This window comes from Podarcis pityusensis (assembly GCF_964106645.2).
Source record: "Podarcis pityusensis genome assembly, chromosome: 6".
Taxonomy (NCBI): Eukaryota; Metazoa; Chordata; class Lepidosauria; order Squamata; family Lacertidae; genus Podarcis; species Podarcis pityusensis.
The window spans coordinates 75067060-75088488 of record NC_138030.1 but is presented as its reverse complement, the minus strand read 5'-3'; the positions used below and the strand labels follow the sequence as shown (position 1 = coordinate 75088488).

The 21429-nt window shown below is 43.1% G+C and overlaps 1 protein-coding gene across 3 annotated transcripts in view; it reads right to left on the bottom strand.

Moving 5' to 3' along the window:
* The window catches only part of DPYD (dihydropyrimidine dehydrogenase), a 526421-nt gene that overhangs the window by 67121 nt on the left and 437871 nt on the right, over window positions 1-21429 (bottom strand). For all 3 annotated transcript variants that reach the window (XM_081008554.1, XM_081008553.1, XM_081008555.1), the window contains one exon: window positions 10317-10459. In XM_081008554.1, the coding sequence (XP_080864680.1) occupies window positions 10317-10459 (143 nt within the window). The remainder of the gene's footprint in view (window positions 1-10316; window positions 10460-21429) is intronic.

Here is a 21429-nt window from a genome sequence, read left to right as displayed (position 1 = left end):
CTCGGAGCTGGATCTTCTGCTTGCACAATGGGGCATTCCCCTCTCTTATCCCCCTGCACCCCCCAAAATTGGCTCTAGGGCAGTAGAGAGAAACCCCAGAACAGTGCAAGGTGAGGAGAGGGGGGTTGTTTTATCTGATAATCAGAAATGCTCGCACTATTGGAGGGATCTGCTTAGTGCAACACTGCATTCTAATCCATGCACAGATGGAATGTTCAGAACAGCACAATGTTGAATTCCACCCAAGATTTTACAACATGCTACGCATATTATAATGTACTTTCTTGAGACTGTTCTAGCACACTGCTGTGGAGAATAGAATTCCATAGCAGATGGAATCCCTCCTCCCGAATAACTTGCCAAATAGGGTGAGGTCCATTTGCTGGAATCTACCATACATCTCACCCATTTCTTGAACTCCTCGTGATTCAGCTACAAGCAACATTAGGTCTTTGGAGAAGCTTCTGGGCACCAACACAGCCAAATGGCATCAAACAGGTTCTTCAAAAGCCTACCAAGAACCCTGCCTTCCAGTGAAGGATCTCAGAACCTGGTGCTTTCTAAAAAAATATAAATTTTTAATACACTAGGATTGAAGTAAATCTAACATTTTCAGAATTAGAGTGTTGGCCATCTCTATAATCAAATGCAGGGCCAAAAATGTGTTTCAGGACCCCCTTATTTATCTTTGATTATATATTTTTACAGTGTTAGTGATGCTTTTGTAACCTGCAACAGATCAGGCTGAGTAATTCGTTAGTGAATCCTGACTGCCAGTTGGAAACCAATGATCTGATAAACACAGTCTTGGGAGTAAGGTTGAGGATACAATGGGCGGGATCTAGAGTTCCTTTGAGTGGAAATCTACTCATAGGATGTTCCTGTTGAAGGAAGGGGAGGGGAGTGATTTTTGCCACTTCCTCCTGCCCTTTGGAGTTCCTGTGCTCCCTGAAAGCTGCTCCAGAGGCATGGAAAGTGCCCTGGAAGCTGCAGATAGGACGAAAAGTGTGGATTGAAATAACTATTACATTCATATAAATTATACGTAAAATATAGGTTTGCTAAATTCTTCTGGTTGTGAGGGCTGATTCACATACACAGGTTCACTACCAGAAGTCTCCACATTTGCTGGCTTATCACTTGGCTCTCAGTGAATTTTGTTGGGGTGGGAGCAGAGTGCCCATTCAACTCACCAGTGGAGTGTGCCAATGGAACAGAAAAACCCCAGACAGCTCTTGGTAGGGTCAGTCCCCTTACTGACAGTAAAATGCAGTCCCACATCTTAGCAGCTACATACAATTGTGGTATAGGGTCCTTCCAGCAGCATACAGTCTCCTTGCAGTGTTCCAACACAGACGAGGTTCTGATCAAGAAGCCTTGCTTCACACAAGTGTATTTATACTTTAGATTGTGCTGGATCACTCTCACATGCTTACTGAATCACTCTCATGTGCTTAACTAGCTGCAGGTGCAGGACAAGCACACCCAAAATTAACTAGCACACTTAACCCTTTCTTCTCCTTTTTCTTTGCACACATAAACTCTTGTACATCATCAGATTTCCTGAGAGCTAAGCTGATAGGGCAAATAAAAAATAAATAAACACCCTTGTCTCCATTTAGAAGTACTGGTGCTAGCTTTGGATGATACAGACATTCTGAGGGAACTGAGAATACTTTATTATTGTATTCATTTATTCATAAAATTTATATACTGCTTGGTTGTTGTTGTTTTTAAAAAAAACCCCTCAAAGAATAACAAAAAGAATTACCCAATGAAATTATCAGTAAAAACAATTCAAAACCTTCAAAAAAAGTTATAGTCAACAATAAGCTAAAAAATAACGTTAAAACACAAGTCAACATTCTACTTGTCTGGATATGCTTGCCTAAACAAAAATGTTTTTAGCAGGAGTCAAAGAGACTACAGAGAAGGATACATACCTGACACAGCACATCAGGAAGAAGCTTGCCTCTCTCTCTCCCACCCCCCGCTAATTTCGCGTGCACTTATATAAGAGCAGCATTCAAAATTATACAGTGGTACCTTGGTTCTCAAACAAATCCATTCCAAAACCAAAGCATTCCAAACCCAGGAGTGCTTTCCCATAGAAAGTAATGCAAAATGGATTAATCCGTTCCAGACTTTTAAAAACAACCCCTAAAACAGCAATTTAACATGAATTTTACTATCTAACGAGACCACTGATTCATAAAATGAAAGCAATACACAATGTGCTGCAGTCACACAATCAGTCAATCAATCAGTAGCTGAATTGGGTTCCACACAGTCACAAAAACAAAACAAAAAAGGCACAAAAACGCAAAATAAATAGTGAAAACATACAGACCTTAGTGTAACACTCAAAACAGAAGTGTGGCACTCAAATCGGAACCGTAACACTCAAAATGGAGCACGGTTGGCTTCCGGAAAAAGTTTGCAAACCGGAACACTTACTTCCGGGTTTGCAGTGTTTGGGTTCCAAGTTATTTGAGTACCAAGGCGTTTGAGAACCAAGGTACCACTGTAATTTCTAACTTGCCAATTATAATGGTTCTGTCCATATGATGCTCTGCCAAATGCACAAGGTGGCCCAGAGCCTAAGATTGCTGTCAAAAATCCCAAACCACTTGAACATCGAGAGCCAGTCCCAAATCCCAAACCACTTGAACATCGAGAGCCAGTGTGGTGTAGTGGTTAAGAGCGGTAGACTCCTAATCTGGGGAACTGGGTTCGCGTCTCCGCTCCTCCACATGCAGCTGCTGGGTGACCTTGGGCCAGTCACACTTCTTTGAAGTCTCTCAGCCCCACTCACCTCACAGAGTGTTTGTTGTGGGGGAGGAAGGGAAAGGAGAATGTTAGCCGCTTTGAGACTCCTTAAAGGGAGTGAAACCTGAGGTAGAGAAATGGAAAACAAGGGCGGGACGAGCTAGAATGCAAAGAATTTCAGTATTTTTGGCTGAATTCAGGATGGACTGTCCTTGGTCCACGGAGACGGCATTGTGGGCAGACAGAAATCTGTAATGAACAATATCATTACAGCAGGAGCCTGTTGTTCCCTTGAGGCACGTTCCCAAGGGGCCATATTTTTGTAAACTGCAAGTCTATCAAAACCAGCCAGCAAAACAATTTTTCTGTCTTGGGACCTCAATTTAGTCCTGGAGTGATTAACCTCTCATCCTTTTGAGCTTCTTCCTTCAATACTGCTATATTTTCTTTCCGTTAAAATTGCTTTCGGGCTCCATCAGCTTGGCTATAAGAATTTGTGAACTCAATTTGGTGTCCACGAAAGAAACTTATTTGTGATCTATGAAAGGAGAAAAGTTCTCTGACCCCTAGAGTCCTACAGGAATAGAGTAGAAAACCCACTTTCACACCACCCAAGAGACTGTTTTTGACTTCTTGTCTTTCTACCCAGATAATAACTTTCAAGAAGAAGGAGTAAAATGGAGGCTCTTGGAACATTTTTACAAAAATCTCAGTTTCTACAATATTTCTCTTTCTTCCTTTCTTCCTTTCTGCTTCTGAGAGATCACTTCTGGGCAAGGTAGGCCATGTGCTATTTCACAGAAGGTCAATTTTGGAAAAGATGTTCATGGGCCATTCTATAAGATGGTGCATTAGTTCCTCCTTGGAAGAGAAGACCTCAAACGTAATTGAAAATTGGGCACAGTCAACCTTTAGTGATATAGCCAAACTGTGGTTATACCTACACAAATAAGGGCTGTGCTGCGAAGTTTGAAAACTATTGCACCCTCACCATCAGATCCCCCCCCCCCCCAATACAGAAGAGAATTAATGGTTTTTCTCCTATTACTTTCTCTTGTGGAAGCAGCATTGAAGAACAATGAACACATGATATTTTGCAAGGGAACCAGAGGATGCTAAGACTTCCAAATAAGCAACGCTTTCAAATATTATTTATTTGTTATTATTTTTAGGGACTTAAGCCTGCTGAAAAGCAGCAGCAGCATTCATGACATCTTTGTGAAGCCACTTTTTCATTCAGTGGACATCAGAGGTCACCCATGGAAAAGAAAGAAAGGCACATCGCTAGGAATGTGCATTATATCACATGTCTGATATCCTGTCCGAAAGGACAAATGCATTCATCCAGCTAAGAAGCTAAACATGCAAAGGTTTCTAAAGCAAAAACAGGCCAGGTTTCATATTCTAGAGCTGCTGCTATATAAAATGTCCACACGGTTGAAATAAACCCCTTCATTCTATTCCCTTTCCGGTTACAGCTGCTAGAAATAATGACTGCAGAATCCTTTTCAACAAAAGGTCATTTATGTCAATGGACAGCACATAGAGGATCAGATCACCTGCGGTAATTGCAAATTAATGCTCTACTGCTAATGCATTAACTACACACTATTGATCTACAATTGAATCATACTGGCTGCTGTGAAGTGATTTTTTACTTTAATATTTTTTGTGCTTTTATGGAGTTTTCCATAATGCATTTTCTCTTTCAACTGGAGTTTTCTATAATTGTCTCCATTTTTAATTTCCTACAGTGAGATGACTTCTAAAAATGCATGTCTCTGCCTCAAAAGCTTTTTTTATATAAAAAATATATAAATATATTTTTAAAAATCTACCAAAGGGAAAGATGTGACTCAGTAGAACACATACGTGAGAAAAAAGAGATATGCGAAAAGGGATGAAAGTCTTATTTGTCAAATCAAAGATTTAGGGGAAAGAACTCACTTTTTAAAAAAGCAAAACATATGTTGAACTGGAATGCTACACTTTGTTAAAAATAACTAAATCTAAGGATTAATTTGCCTCTCATCAAAGAAATATCAAGCATCTGGAGTGATGTATATACCAGGAACTGACTTTTTCTTAACACTGTTACCTTTGGGCTTTTTTTTTCATATGTACGCAGCAAAGGAAATGATGGCTTTAATGCGTTTAAGCAATAACTATCCCCACAAAAACTCCATATCCCACTAATTAGAAAAATACCTAAGAATTTATAATGCTCAGAAAGAGTCAGAGGTTGGGTTTTGTCTGACACCCCACCTACATCACCAAAGCAAATTCTTTCCTTAATTAAAAATGTTCAATTCAGCTGTTGAATGTGCTTAAATTAACTGTACTGGCATTTGTTCAGATGCTGATCTCCTGGTTATGTAAAAAAAGGGGGGGAAAGGGAGGGGTGAGAACCCTAAAAGAAAACCTCGGTTACATTACGGAGGGTGAAACAGGTCCCATAAAAATCCAAGCCAGGTGTATCTGTTTTCCACAAGACACACTATAATGAATCATACTGTTCTGTATTTGCTTAGGTTTTTAGTCACTTTGAACTTTAAATTTTCACTCAATAACTTCTTATTTAAGGCCACATACAGAACCATTTTTAGGGGTGCATGCATACACACACACACACACACACCAAAGCTGACCTGCTGCCAACCTGACCTGACCCAGATCTGGGTCCCAAATCAACTCAGGGCCCATATCTGATGTTTAATTAAGAATTTAAACCCTAAGTAAACATGCAGCCAGGAACAGAAGAGCAGGAGGAGGAGGAGGCATTGTGTTTACCTCCTCCCCTCCCAACTCGGTGTTTAATTAGGGTTTTAAACCCCTAATTAAACATATGGTCAGGAAGAAGAAGCAATAGAGTGGCTGGAGGCAGACAGAGAGGGATAAGGCAGCAGGGATATCTGGGTGGGGTGGAAGCGGCAGTGGAGCCAATCCAACACTCCGGCCAGTATTGGGATGCTGCTGGGGAGACGGGGGCATCAGACAGGCCCCCAGCTGGCTCCAGCCACTGTCCGGCAGCCAGGCAAACTCCAGCCTCCCTTGGAACAGCATCAATCACAGCGACTCATAGCTTCAGAAGTCTTCAGAAACTTGAGCATGCTCTATCAGCAGAGTTAATAAATGTTCACAACAGAAGTGGCAGACAGAGACATGTGTAAGCATTATTTACAGGCGTTTATTCAGCATAGTTCAGGAACAAAGGAAAAACATGTCCGCTTCCCTTCGTGTCCAAGCACACAGCAGTATAGCAAAAGCAATATACAAACGGAAGTTCCCAGCAAGCCTGTGCTGGAAGTAAACAGGCATGTGACACACAACAGTCATACCTGCTCCTTTTAAGGTGGAACGGAACTATATCCTAACAATCAGGTTGGGGTGGAAGCTGCAGTGGAGCCAATCCAACACTCCAGCCACTAAACCTACATCGCACAGAACTTACTCCTGCCTTGCCCTTTCGATAAGTGTGTGGCATTGGAAAGCCAGGTAAGCAACGCTTCTCCTCCCACGCTGCCCCCTCAGTCACTGCAAGGCAACCTTGCCCTGCCAAACACTACTGCACATGTTTACTTGAAAGCAAGTCCCAGAGAATGAAGGGGGTTTAATTTCTAGTAAGAATGCATGTCTGTGTCCACCCCTCACCCCAGAGCTACTGCCAGGGCCGTCTTAAGTATATTTGGCGCCGTGGTGCAAAGATCCCTCTGGCGCTCCCCCCCCCCATTTCCCAGAGTTGCCAACCTTTTTACGGCACTGCCAGAAACTTTGCGGGGCTGGAGGAGGCGGGCAGTGGCTGGAGGGCAGCTCCTCTGGCGGGGAAGGGGCGGAGGCTCCGGGTGCGGCGCTGCATCCCTCTGGGATGAGGGGTGGACATAGACATGCATTCCCTGGTGCCCTTGTCACGGTGGCCACGGCAGGCAGAGGCAACGGCTTTGGCATGGCATGGCAGAGGCTGGCGAGCGCAGTGAGCTGATGCCAGGAGGTGCCGCGTCCAGCCTCCGCCACTTCCCTGGTGTTCTCCAGAACTGGGCGCCAGCGCGCCCCACACCCCTTGCCTCTATGGCAGGGGTCAGCAAACTTTTTCAGCAGGGGGCCAGTCCACTGTCCCTCAGACCTTGTGGGGGGGGCCAGACTATAGTTTGAAATAAAATATGAACGAACTCCTATGCCCCACAAATAACCCAGAGATGCATTTTAAATAAAAGCACACATTCTATTCATGTAAAAACAACAGGCAGGCCCCACAAATAACCCAGAGATGCATTTTAAATAAAAGGACACATTCTACTCATGTAAAAACTTGCTGATTCCGGGACTGTCCGTGGGCCGGATTTAGAAGGGGATTGGGCCGCATCTGGCCCACGGGCCTTAGGTTGCCTACCCATGCTCTATGTTCAAAATGCCCCTGGCTACCGCCCTCCTTTTTCATAGCCCCAGGCTGATCTAGGGTCATCTCATTCTGATCCGCCCAAAGGCTGGAACCACCCAAATTTGTTGCAGAATTCAGACCTCGGCTGAATCTGGTGCTTAGCTCTAGTGTTTTTGCTTTGAAAAGAAGAAAACTGGCTTTTAGTACAGCAGGTGGAACCAGTTCAACGGACGGGTAAAACAGGAACGTATTTGGAAACCTCTTTCATGCACAAGCTTAAATTTGTTTGTAGAGAAGAAAGCATGAGCACTGTGTTGAGGAAACAAACATTGGAAGGATCTGTGCTCTTCAAAAGGTTTTGATAGGGGAAATTGTTTGATAAAGATCGATAAAGCTGAAGTCCAGCTAAACTTGTACTTTTTAAATTGTTGCAATCCACCTGGGATGTTATGGTGAAGGGTGAGTAAGAAATCAAATAAATACATAATATATATATAAGCACTTGCTTTAACCTACTAGCACCATGGGAGAACTAAGCACCAGTTTAACTTTCTGCCCTTGAAAACAATTTGGCATGAAAATGCTTAACATGAGCAGGACTAACACATGCTTGCATCCACATCCTGTGGGAATGTCACTGCAACAAACTGAAGCAGTAGAAGAGAACCCTCAGTTCATTTCAGTGGAGCAAGTATGAAGACATTTCCTATGTGCTGGTTCCTTTGCCTTTATCATTGCACATGCCTAGATTCTGCAGAAACCTCTCCTGCCAAGTTGTTTTGGTAATTGTTTTTCCCCACCCTCAACAGAAAGGTGCTGGAGTTCAAGCACAACTGGGAATAACACCATGTGATAAATCTGGGCCGTGTCCACCAGTTCCCAGCTCTCTGGAAACTGGTGGTTGTGGTTAACCAACGGCAACAAGGACACCTTTCTATGAAGAGTAGGATTCTTTCCAATAATGGGAGAGACACTGTTGCAGTGGCAGCCTCTGCTGGATGGGAGAGTCAATTTTCACTGATCGCCCCATTCCCCTGTGCCCCCCACCCAGTGAACTGCCCTGAAACCTTTGGGTATAGGATGGTATATTAATAATGATGATGATGATGATGATGATGATGATGATGACATGGGGTGGGTTCATTGCTGCTGGTTACCAAGAGGGAGAGGTGCAAGGCAGCAGGGAGCTCAGCATGGTGTGGGCACAGTGGTAGAGCCCATTCAACCCTCCTGCCACTGGGTCTGTACCAGGCCAAACTCCTGGTGCCTTCTCCCTCCTGCTCTTGGTAACTGGCAGGATCACACTGTCAGTGATCACACTACTATCTGCTACTGCCCCCCACACTAATTCAGAGGGTCCCTCAACCCTCCAGAAGAACATTCCATGGGTCACAGGCAGCTACAGTGAGAAGGAAGCATTGGTGACAATAATTTCCTCTATCCACTCATGGTTATTCTGGATCCAACCCATCGCATGCACTTCTTTGTGTCTCCATAGTTAATATTTTAAAATGTATCATTAGAGACAAGGTTGGATTTTGTTTTGGTTTTTTTAAAAGAGTAACATTGAACCTATTCACTTTTGCCTAACTATACATTAGTAAACTAATCAAGTCATCAATTTTTTAATGTCAAATCAAAGTCCTTAAGCAAGTTGAGTACAAATGGAAGGAGCATTGCAATATATTTCAGCTAATATAACATTTTAATGGAAATCTTCAGAGGCTTGGTGACAAATTGTAGGAAGTTATATACTCCTTTGGTTGAGGTTCAGTTCTAATTAGCAGTCATAAATGAAATCAATGGAATATTCCCCTGCTGATCATACTTTTCTGCAGACATAAATGCTGCTTTAGATTCAGGAAGGCAAAACCAGAAAAAGAAAGGCTCAAAACTGAAGCCTCGGAAATTAGCTATTTTTATTTAGACAGTCCCGTGGCATATAACTACAAGACTCTCTAAATAAAGCAAATGTAAGTTTCTCTACAGCTATAAAATAATATTAATAGCAGCAAAATTAAAGAGTTTGAGACATGGAAAAGGGACACCTAGGTTCTAATCTTCTTCTCTTGGCTGGGGAGGGCGGGGTATAAATAAAAAATTATTATTATTATTATTATTATTATTATTATTATTATTATTCTCAGACTCTATTCAGTTATTATCACTCAGCCTAATCCAGCACTTGAATTATGGAAGGAAGACAGAGGTCCCCTAATTATATCCTTAAATCACTCCCTGGTTTCACCCAATTTTAGGCAAATTGGCTCTTCCTGGAAGGGGACCATCACAAAATGTATGGAACTGAGTCTCCTACACATCTGAGCTGTGATCATATGTACCTCACAGGGTAGTTAGGAGAGAACTGTGCAATAAAATGCACACCATCCATGACTTTCTTAGAGGAACAGTGTGAGACAAATCTGATAAATCAATCAATATGTGTGCACAATAAATTAATTACCAACACAGCCAAAGTTGAAATGCAATGGCTCTCAATTTACCTGCCCATCCTATATGTAACTTGAAATTTGCCATGACTATAGGTAGCAAGAAGAATTTTAAGCCCACCAAAACTTAGAACATACCGAGTAGTGGGATTGAAATACTTTTCTAAAATGGCAGCTTGGCAAATATTCAGGATGTGGTCCCGAACACTGGAAGAAACATCTGTCCCAGCAGCCTGACCAAGCAATAGTTTATACTACCCAAAGTTCAAAACTGAACTCAGTGGAGGTTTCTCTATTAGGGCAAAAAATAAAATGACTTTACAACACAATATTATTTTCAACAGCAAACCTTCAGGTGCTCATTCATTGCACAGACATACCCTTGCCATTCCTGGTATGAGTAACATCCTAAAGTAACAAGTTGATCAAACGGTGTTGCCGTGGGAGGTACATGGAAATCCAACTAGAGAAGAGTTGGTTATTGTGGCCCCTGCAGATCTTGCTGGACTATAATTCCCAACATTCCATTGGCTCTGCTGGCATTCACACATTAATGTTCATAACAATTCCCAGAAAAAAGGAGATAAGGGTAAAAAGATATATTTGGACTTACCATGGGCACGTCCCTCCTCCCACTTTAAGGCCAAATCTCAGTTGTTGTTTTATTGTAAAACATATTACTGGTTTTTGTTTTTTTTAAGCTATCAGAATAAAAGTAGTACCTGCAAAACAGAAGCACCGCTCTGAAGAAATTGCAAGCCACTCTCAGCTGAGTCAATGCCTCCTGTTGCCAGGACTGGAAACCCCGGAAGAGCATGAGCTATTGCAGAAACTGCTCGAAGGGCAATGGGTCTTATGGCATTTCCTGTACAGAGAAAGAGTGAGTGTGCATTAGTGAGGCAGCAGGCAAGGAGGGTCACGGACTCTCAACTCCCCTCTTTCCTCTTCTCTCAAACCGGTCGCAGGCTTCATTTCCTATCCTGCTGCTTTTCCATGCTTGGAACCACCTCTTCATCTGTTATTTGTCCAGCCATGAGAAGAGAAGACTCCCTGAAAAAGACCCAGATGTTGGGAAAGATGGAGGGCACAAGGAGAAGGGGACGGCAAAGGACGAGATGGTTAGACAGTGTTCTCGAAGCTACCAGCATGAGTTTGACCAAACTGCGGGAGGCAGTGGAAGACAGGAGTACCTGGCGTGCTCTGGTCCATGGGGTCACGAAGAGTCAGACACGACTAAACGACTAAACAACAACAACAACAACAACAGAATACACAATGACCACTTGGCAGAGGATCTTTCAGCCAACAAGTTTGTGAGCTGCCAGCTTTGCCATGCATTGTGAGTAAGCAACGCCCCACTAAGGTGTCTGAAGTATTTAGGGAATATTGCACTACCACTTTTCATTTTCATTATTATTATTTTTTAAAAAACAGGGATCTGTTTGCTGATATGGTTTTTCAATGGAACACAGAAAAATCTGTTGCATTGTCAATTTTCGAAAGGTGTTTCTTCTGTGCTTATTGCCTCCAGCGAAATGTCACCTCCTTCTATCAGCCCACCATTTTTACAGTCGACACTGTGGTCTTTACAAACAGGATGTCTGACAAGCCTCTCCCATCAATGCTAGTTGCTACTGAATCAGCATCCAAATACTCAGACAAGCTGTCTGTATTGACATCTGCTCCTGATTCAGCATACGAATTATCCTCTAGGGTTGAGCCACCTTCAGCTGCTTCAGCACAGATTCCTCTTCATTATTCACCTACGCTGGCATTTCCTCCATTCTCAATGATGAACCTGCACCCCCCATCAACAACAGCTCCAGAACCAATATTCAAGCTAGCCCCTCAGGAACCCCATTAACAACACATGTCTTCAAGGGATAGAGAACCATCAGCGACAAAGAATTGCTGATTCCACCCCCACCCCCCTTTGCATAGGTATGAAGGTGCAGTGAAATTATCCTTCAGACAGGCAGAATAGTGATTGAAGGCAACGAGGGGGAAAGATATGAAGTTTAATTAGGCCCCTGACTCCAAACTGCAAAGGTGGTGAAAGGTGTGCGAATGCGTATGTTTGAGCAGAGGTGGGGATTTCTGTAAGAAGACCTAAAAGAGCGTAAGTAAAGATCATAGCAAAACAGAAGATCACAGAGGGAAAAGCGAGAGGGCAAAGAACTCCCATTGGTCATTAATGGATGGCTTGATATTTGCAGTTAGCTTAGCAAAATCAATCTTAAGGAGACTGGGAGGAACACAAAGAGTCTTCCTAAAGTCATACCGGTGGCATGTGCTCTCTCAACACTGCAAAGCCTAGTCTTTCGTGTATTGACTATGAACGCCACGTTATGTGCTATTGGGTGCGGGGAGGTTGCTGCTGTTTAAAAAATTGTGTTTTAAAATTGGTTCACGGTTGTTTTTTCGTATTTGCTTTTATATGGTGCTTTTGGCATATGCTTAAAACTCAAGCACTCCTGGGCCATTAATGGCGAATATTGGACCAGCACAGATCACCATCTACAGTGGATATTGTTAACAGATAATATTGTTAATCATGCTTAGCGTATACTCACTGAAATCCATCAGACTTAAGTGACCCACTTGTCCCCTTGATTTCTTTGGATCAACTCTAAGTGTGACTAATTCTGCAATGCTAACCCTCACCCCATGCCACAGGGCTTGGCAAGGACAACACTGCACCCAGAGTGGAAGGGCGGGGTGATTTGGCCTGATCCCTGTGCCAGGCCTGATGTTGTCTCCTAACAGTAGTAATATCCCTGGCCAGCATATACCAGCGGCGTAGCATGGGTTGTCAGCATCCGGGGCAAGGCAAGTAATTTGCGCCCCCTAACCCGGGGCAAGGCAAGTAATTTGCGCCCCCTAACCTGGGCAAGGCAAGTAATTTGCGCCCCCTAACCCCTAACCTGCTGCAGCTGCCAGCTTCTTCTTGCTTCTTCTTGTGGTTCCCTCCCGCGCTCAGCGCTGCGCTGGGCGGCTGCACTGACCCTCCCCCAGATAGTCCCTCGCTCGCTCTCCGCACCGCACGTCTGGCACCCACCCCCTCCACAGTGGGCGGCGACCCAGCGGCTCGGATCGGATTCGCACAGCCAGCACTGCAGTGAGAGAGAGTGAGTGAGCCAGGTAGGGGCAGAGAGCTGCGAGTGCGAGCGCGCCCCCCCCAGATGTTGCGCCCGGTGCAGCCACCCCCCCTGCACCCCCCACGCTATGCCACTGGCATATACACATCCCTTCCTGCTCTCAGAACACACATTTTGGGGGTTTTCTGCTGGAGGGGGTATCATCAGCAGGCCTCCCACACACACACACCCAGTGGCTGGTGGCTTGCCTCTGCTCAGCCCAACCCTCCCAAAATTTGGTGTAAGGGTGTGGTTTAATTGCTCTGTCTGTCTGGATCCAATTCACTGTTTGTTGTGCCGTGTCTGGGTGATGCCTTTCACTGGTAGAACGATAATTACTCTGACAAATAACACGCTCTCTCTCTCTCTCTCTCTCTCTCTCTCTCACACACACACACACACACACACACACGTGGCTTGTCTTTTTCCTTCACCGTTAGTTCAAAAGCCCACCTGGATCTTTTGTCCTATCAACAGAAAGCAAAGATACACCACAAGGTTGGGGGCAGACCCTTCCTGCAATATCTATCGTACCGTGTTCCTGGCATAAAAATGAAATTGGATCATAATTCTCAGTAGCGCACTGCGTACAGCAAAGCAAAATTTAGCTTTAATTTATTTATGTTACAGTAATTACAGCATGGATCTTCCTTGCAAAATTAAATTTAAGATTCACTCAGCACTGTATTAAACATGAACTAAGAATAAACTAAGAAGCTAACATAATATTAAACATACAATTTATTTTTAGCGAACTGAGGGTAATTTTGGATACTGTGCTGTTATTAAAGGGGAAAAAAAACAAGTGACATGTATTAGTACATGTTGTGTTTTACATATATATAGGGGGCTTCTTTTCAGCCGGAACTCGCTGGAACTCCGTTCCGGCACCTCTCAGGTGGGTGCCATTGCCATTCCAAGAGAATGAGAGAGGTGTTCATGGTGAGGTCTAGCACCTCTTTTCCCAGAAAAATAGCACTGCATGTATAGCTGATGTGTGTTCCATGGGGAAAGCGCCTTATGCTGAGCCAGACTATGATTCTAGCTCAGTATTGGGCCCATCCCTTGCCCTGTTGCCTCGTTCTCCCTAAAGATTGAACGTGGGGCCTTCTGTATGCAGAGCTGATGTTCTATCACTGAGCTCTTTATACATTATGCCAGTATTTCCACATCTACGTTAGCTCCCAATTGTCTTTTATGCACAATTTTATTAAGTCAGGGCAATATATTGATATATCGTCCCAAACCGGTTTAAAGTCCATATCGTGATATCAGTTTCATAGTTTTTGACCTGGCAGTAAATTGCAAATCATGATTGTATGCTTGTGTGCGATGCAAAAATCACAGTGTGGGGAACACCGTGAAGCCAGCCAATGCTTCTGAATAGCTCCATCGTTCTTTCAGACATTGTGATATATCGATATATCGCGATGTTTAGCTGGTGATATATCGCAATGTTGAAAAGCGGATATCGCCCAGCCCTAGTGCTGATTACATTTAAACCTAGGTCTAAACTGCTTAGTCCCTACATACATTAGAAGGATCCGCTGCTAGTTTAGCTGAGTTCTACACCGATATGGGGGTAGAGCAGGGATGAGCAAAAGCCCTGGACCACCCCCTCAGCAAAATTAACCTCCTGCTAAGTCCCATTGCCGCAGATGTTGCCCATTAACATGGCCCCCAGAAATGGCAATGAGGAAGGGGTCAGCCACACTTCTGTTTTCCCTACCGTGTACCCCCTGGAAAACCCGTGGTTTAGTGCTGAATCGGAACAAACAACAATGAGGTTTTCTACAGATTTGTTCCAATTTAGTGCTGAAGAGCGGGTTTTCTGGGGCAAGTCACGGGCAAAGGCAAAAACCACTCAGCTTGTGACAACTGGAAATGTAGATAAGCCCAAACTCTTGCCTTACCATAACCTCTTTAGACAGTTTCAGCTGCAGTGTGCTTTAATTCAAAGGTGTCAGCTTTATGACCCCACCTGTGTCCAGGTTCCAACAGAGAAGTATGTAGGGCTGCCAAAACACACACACAAAACACACTTCTTCACAGTTATAATACCCTCCTCACATTTCCCCAAGAGTCTAACCCAACCTAATTTACTCTGCTTTCAGAAGTTAACCTTTTGGAGGCAGGAGTGTTAGCGGCCTTTTAATAGTACTATAATCTAATTATTTTACTTTAATGTGTGGGTTAAGTCAGTACCTAGATGGGATGTGTTCCATAGGAGCCAGCTCCTAAGTGATGAGATCCCTTCAGCCCCTGCAATAAAATATTTGAGGAGGCCGCACTCCCAAAGTTGATGGGCACAGTCATCCAGATGATGTGTGCGTGCCACATCTTGTGATAGATTATGCAGGGTGGGGCTGACCTGCCCCTTCCCCAATATTTTATTCAAGTAGGCACCCCTAATGTGTTCCAACTCAAGCTCCTACCTAGAGAGAAGGCGCCCACTATTAAGATGTGATTTTGGTGGAAACACCTTCGAACTAAGCTTGCTTAGGATTGCATCCAACTAGCTATGCTGTTGGGCATGCAGCACGCTGTTGGTTTCCTACTATTACAGTTAATAAAACTGCTGAATATGACAACAAGTGGTTTTTGTTAAGCAAACAACCACCTAAGAGTAAATATCAGCACTCAAAATGGCAGAACGGGAATTAATCTGGAAACATTTGCGATTCACTTATTGTAAACACGTTAGCGTAAATACTAATTAAACTAGACATTTCAAGGATTAGGGCAAACAAGCAAATAAAGCAAACGGAGAAGTCTAACCTTCCCTGGCAGAGAAACTCCATAAACTTGCAGTTTGCAACGTGACATTTGGGAAGTACTTGACGCAGACAGATGCAAATATAATAAACAAGACATCTGCATCCACCTCCTTATTTGGGATAACAAATTCAATATTGTTTTTGCTCCCTTCCACCTGTAGGTGGCCTTCAAAAGCTGCACTTATCACATAACTCATTAGCAGGGTTTTCAATACTGTCATATCCAGATAATTAGCAATTTATTTAAATAACCAATTTCTGTGGAAATAATTGCCATGGAATGCCCTGAACCTTCTTTTTATAAACTATAATAAAAGTGTTAAGATAATCCCTGACATTTGCAAATGCCATTAGTTCACCTTTCCTTTTGATAGTGCTATGGCTTTATGTTTAAACAATTACCCGATAACGCAGCAGCTTAATGAAACAGCGCAGCAAGCACATCTTTCAAAATGGCCAATGAATGCATTTAAATGCAGAAGAAACCCAGTATACATACAAGTTTGTAGAATATATATATATATACATATGAGAAACTACAGTTACATTGTAGAAAGAAATTCAGTGTCGTAGCATCACACTTAATCTCTTATTTAAGAAAAAAAAATCAGAATACTGCATTAACTATAAATATATGAAAATCTCTAATGTCTTTGGAATCTTCATGGGAATTACTTAAGCTACCTCACAGTCCTGATCTACACTACAACCTCATATTGGTTTATATCAATTTAGCTGCCATGGCTATTCTTCCACTTGCCCTGAAAATTGTAACCTGATAGGATGTGGAGATAAGTTCGTCCCCTCAAAGAACTACAACTTCTCAGTCCCCTGGGAAATCACTATTAAACCACTTTAAGTGGCACCTGTAGTCTGGGGTAACCCCTCAGAGTCAATAGGAGCAACATGATTTTCTTTTCTTTTTCAGAAGTGTTTGTTGATGGTAAATCTGACCATCATTTTTCTTGAGTCACATCAAGAAACTACACAAAGAAGTGTGGTTCTTCTGCCATTTGTAGGGCAGTAATCAGATTTATTCTTTAGGGTGATAGATACAGCCTACAGTCATTTATAACCTGAAGGAGCATCTCCAACCACATCATTCAACCCAGACATTGAGATCTGAGGGTTTTCTGGTGGTACCCTCGCTACGAGAAATGAAGTTTCAAGGAACCAGGCAGAGGGCCTTCTTGGTAGTGGTGCCTGCCCTGTGGAACGCCCTCCCATCAAGGAGATAAATAACTATACAACTTTGTATCTGAAGACAGCCTTGTATAGGGAAGTTTATAATGTGTGATTTTTTAAATGTTTTTATATGTGTTGGAAGCTGCCCAGAGTGGCTGGGGCCAACCAGTCAGATGGGTGGGGTACAAATAATAAAATTATTATTAATATTATGTCCTTGTTCAAGACTTCCACTGACAGGGTGTGTTAGTTAAATCCCACCCATGATATGCACTTTTTCACCACCCAAAGTGTTCATTTGTATTAGGCAGATCAGTATCAGCAGAGTGGCTGGGGCAACCCAGCCAGATGAGCGGGGCACACATAAGAAGAAGAAGAAGAAGAAGAAGAAGAAGAAGAAGAAGAAGAAGAAGAAAAAGAAGAAGAAGAAAAAGAAGAAGTAGTAGTTATATTTTTCTAGAAAAAGAGGTGCTGGAACTCATCATGAACTCCTCCCTCTTTCTCTTAGAATGGCGATAGCACCCACCTGAGAGATGCCGGAACTGAGTTCCAGTGAGTGATCCCTAATATCTGTACTTTCAGCTTACACTGTGAGGTGGTTTGCCAAATACCCATAATCACTCAGAGCTTTGGGGTGGTGGGCAAGGGCTTCTATCTCCACAATTGAGCTTCTTACCGGCCTCCCCCCCATAAATGGCTCTGGGGAAGGTTGGGACAACCCCCTGTTGGGGGGGGACAACCCCCCCTGCAAATACTCCATCATCAGCTAGTTTGTTACTGCAGCAAGCTGGCGGGCTTCCCCACTGCAACTGGAAGCTACCAATTTCCCACTCACGCCACCCCCCACTCTGTCCATTGAAGCAACTTTGGGGCATTCAAGTGGTGAGGTGGGGATGGGGCAGATATTGCTTCCCTCACGCTTCCACTGGTAGAAGCCTCCATTGGATCAATTCTCCTTCTGTCAGCACAAGAGTCACAACTGGATACAACCCAGGATTTGGGTATAAGATTAGCATTGTACATACATTTTTTTTTTTAAAAAAAGATTTTTAGCACAGGGCTTCTCTTAATTTTCTTTGAAAAAACTAAGGCTTAGTAAACCGAGTGATCTTGAAACTTCTGGAAGACATAAATTCAAACACATTAGCACATGGCATGCTCGGTGTTTTACCTCAGGATACACGAGCAGAAATGCTCCTTTGTATTCAGGAGCAGTGCTCTGAGGGCTCGGCACATAACTTGTCTCATTGACTTGTGAAAGCCAGACGACTGTGGTGCTTAACATTCCTCATGGGGATGTTGGGAGAGTAATATGAAATGAGTGTATTTTAATTAAGGCTGCCAACTGATGAGAAAGGATTTTAACTGATTGCCGTTTTAACTAATTCATTGATTAAATGGAGATAAAATATGCATATAATCAGAGCTTCGATATAGGTGCCTTGTAGAAATATTAAAAGGGTACATGAGGTAGCTAACAATATAATAAACAAACACTACCACTCATTGTTAGGACAGGCCTTCCCTGTTTTTCCCTGTTGCTGCCTGAACTTTTCCATCACTGATTCAAATCTAGGCTCACCAATAATCAACTGAAGCTTGAGTAGATTACACCTACCAGCCCTAATATTCAAGTGATCTGGGATGCAGTGGGGGGGGGGTATAAATAAATAAACTGTAGCAAACCGCTTTCTGGAGGGCTCCTCATTGCAAGAAGTGAGGTTATAGGGAACCAGGCAGAGAGCCTTCTTGGTAGTGATGCCCACCTTGTGAAACACCCTCCCATCAGATGCCAACGAAATAAATATCTATCTGACTTTTATAAGATGACTTTTAGAAGCCCTGTATAGGTAAATTTTGAATGTTTAAGGTTTTTTTTGTGTGCTTTAATATTTTTCTGGAAGCTGCCCAGAGTAGGTTTTATCCAATGAAGTTTGTGCAAGGGGATTACAACTCGCACAATGGAACTTCCCCTTCCTCTCCTCCCTCCTTACACCCCTCAAATATGTTGCCTCAGGGAGAGGAGGGGGAGGAGAGAGAGGAGAAGTTCTGCTGCACAAGCTGAAATCCTTGAGCAAATAAAACAACTTAGTTATATACAGTTACCCTTTGATTTACTGGCTGCACTAGGTGGACCACTCTGGGGAGAAGAAGACATTCCATAGCCAAACTGCCATCACTATAAAGATCCTTTCAGTCATACCCACTCACTGTACCTCACATGTGGGCAGCCTCAAAGAGGGACCTCAAATGAAGATCTCAGGGTCCAGGTAGAATGTGTGGGAACTGATGATCCTTCAAAAACTGCGTCAAAACCAGTGAAGACTCTGCAGCCCTAAGAGTACTATTTGGCCAAGAACACCAAAAAAGATCAGCATGGAGAGATTCCTTGCATGCCACCCCTTCCATTTCTACCTCTGTGAGTATCTCACAAAAGGCTGCCCGTTCCCCATAAACAAATAAATAAAACTGGAGCTGGTACAGTTTGAACCAATAAAACTGAGTGGCAGGAGATTCAAGACAGACAAAAAGCAACAACTTCTTCATGGAAGATGTACTTGCATGTGGAAAATTCACCGCTACAAAATGCTGTGATGACTGCAGGCTTGGGTGACTTGAAAAGGCAATTAGGCAGTGGAGGAGCAGAACTATCATTGGCTATTTCTTATGATGTCTGTATAGAAGTTCCAGATTCAGAGAGGGTATTCCTGGGGAGAAACAGCCAGTGATTTCTGGAGTCATCTGGTTGGCTCTTGGGCTTGGGCCTGATCTCACAGGACTCTTATTTTATTATTCCTTCCCCAAATCCTTATGCTGCTGTTCAGTTAAAGGTTTCCAGGAGAGTGGGAAACCACAAGGTTAAAACACAGCACCAAAAACATAAAGATGTTTAATCACACCACCAATGGAAAGGCAAGATAAAAACAGTCTCAGCATAAAATAAAAATCAGATATCAAGCACTTATGTTCTTAAACTTTGCCGGGGTGTGGAATAGGTAGGACATTCATGAGGCATGGTATAAGATGGCCCTTAAATCCTATAGATGCTCATTTTCCAAAGTAACTCCTCATATATTATAAACTCTTTATATAGTATATTACAAATTATTTGTCTATACCTCCAGCAGAATAAAGACATGTTCCACCGCTGTCACCATTGACAGATAAAATACCACCATCATTTGGTAGTGGAATGGGGATACAATGCAATGAAAGTTGTTCAGGGAGGGTAGACAGGGAGATATCATGATTTCAACCCTTTAACTTTCTTCTGCGGTGATTAGTTCCAGAAAGATGAGGTATCATCATTTCTGTGAAGGCATTCTGGCTTATAAGATTGGTCCTTAGGAGCTGGCAACGTATAATAGATATCTTTTATTCCTAAACATCAATCAGTTTCAAGAAAGGCGCTTGCTTGCAGAATGGTAATAACAGGAATATTCAGCTAATAACTACCACAAGCATTAAACCACTAGATGACAGATGCGGAGTCTGCTTGTGCAACAAGAACACTTTTTGTAATTATGTCTTCATAACCATTTCCAAACATTTCTTTCTGCTATTGTTTCTATAGCTTTGAACTGAAACCCCACAGTGTTTTTTTTTAATGAAAATATTCACAGAAGTGAATGAAGCTTCTGTTTTTAATGCATCACTTCTTTTTTATTTAATTGCTTTTTAATTTGCAGCATTTTTTTAAATGAAAGCCTTAAATGCTTTATTTTAAAAAACAACAACAAGGGAAGGCAAGGAACCTAAAATAAATGAGAGGCAGGGTGTGCCAAACAATTCATGCCCATACTATGTATGAGACTGTATTTAGGAAGCTAATATTATGGAGCTCTGGAACTATTGCTTTCTTTTGTGTCTTTACTCCGAAGTAAAAAGTAAAGGTAAAGGGACCCCTGACCATTAGTTCCAGTCGTGGCCGACTCTGGGGTTGCGGTGCTCATCTCGCTTTATTGGCTGAGGGAGCTGGCATACAGCTTCTGGGTCATGTGGCCAGCATGACTAAGCCGCTTCTGGTGAACCAGAGCAGCGCACGGAAATGCTGTTTACCTTCCCACCAGAGTGGTACCTATTCATCTACTTGCACTTTGGCATGTTTTCAAACTGCTAGGTTGGCAGGAGCTGGGACCGAGCAACGGGAGCTCACCCCGTCACGGGGATTCAAACCACCGACCTTCTGATTGGCAAGCCCTAGGCTCTGTGGTTCAACCCACAGCGCCACCTGCATCCCTGTTTACTCAGAAGTACGTCAGAGTAAATTCAATCAGAGTTACACCCTACTGCTTCCTGGATTCTAAAGTGGGCTACACAAACAATGCAGCACAACTTTAATTTTTCCACCCATTACTATACTCAAGAGTAATTCAGATTTCTAGAAACGTATTTGTCATCAACATTTTGGGGGCCAATGGGCCCATATGGAGAAAAAAAATGGTGTGGGCAGCACACACACACACACACACACACACACACACTGCAAACTATTTTATCAACTACCCTATTTTCAGGGTGGAGAGAGGCCCCTGTGGGTACTATGGAAGGCCACTGGGGTTGAATGTGTGCCCACTGGTGCCATGTTGGCAATCCTTGCTGTACTGTAGCATAATGAGCCTAGTGTAGCAGTTAAAGGTAAAGGGTAAAGGGACCCCTGACCATTAGGTTGCGGCGCTCATCTCCCTTTATTGGGACCCCTGACTCTGGGGTTGCGGCACTCATCTCGCTTTATT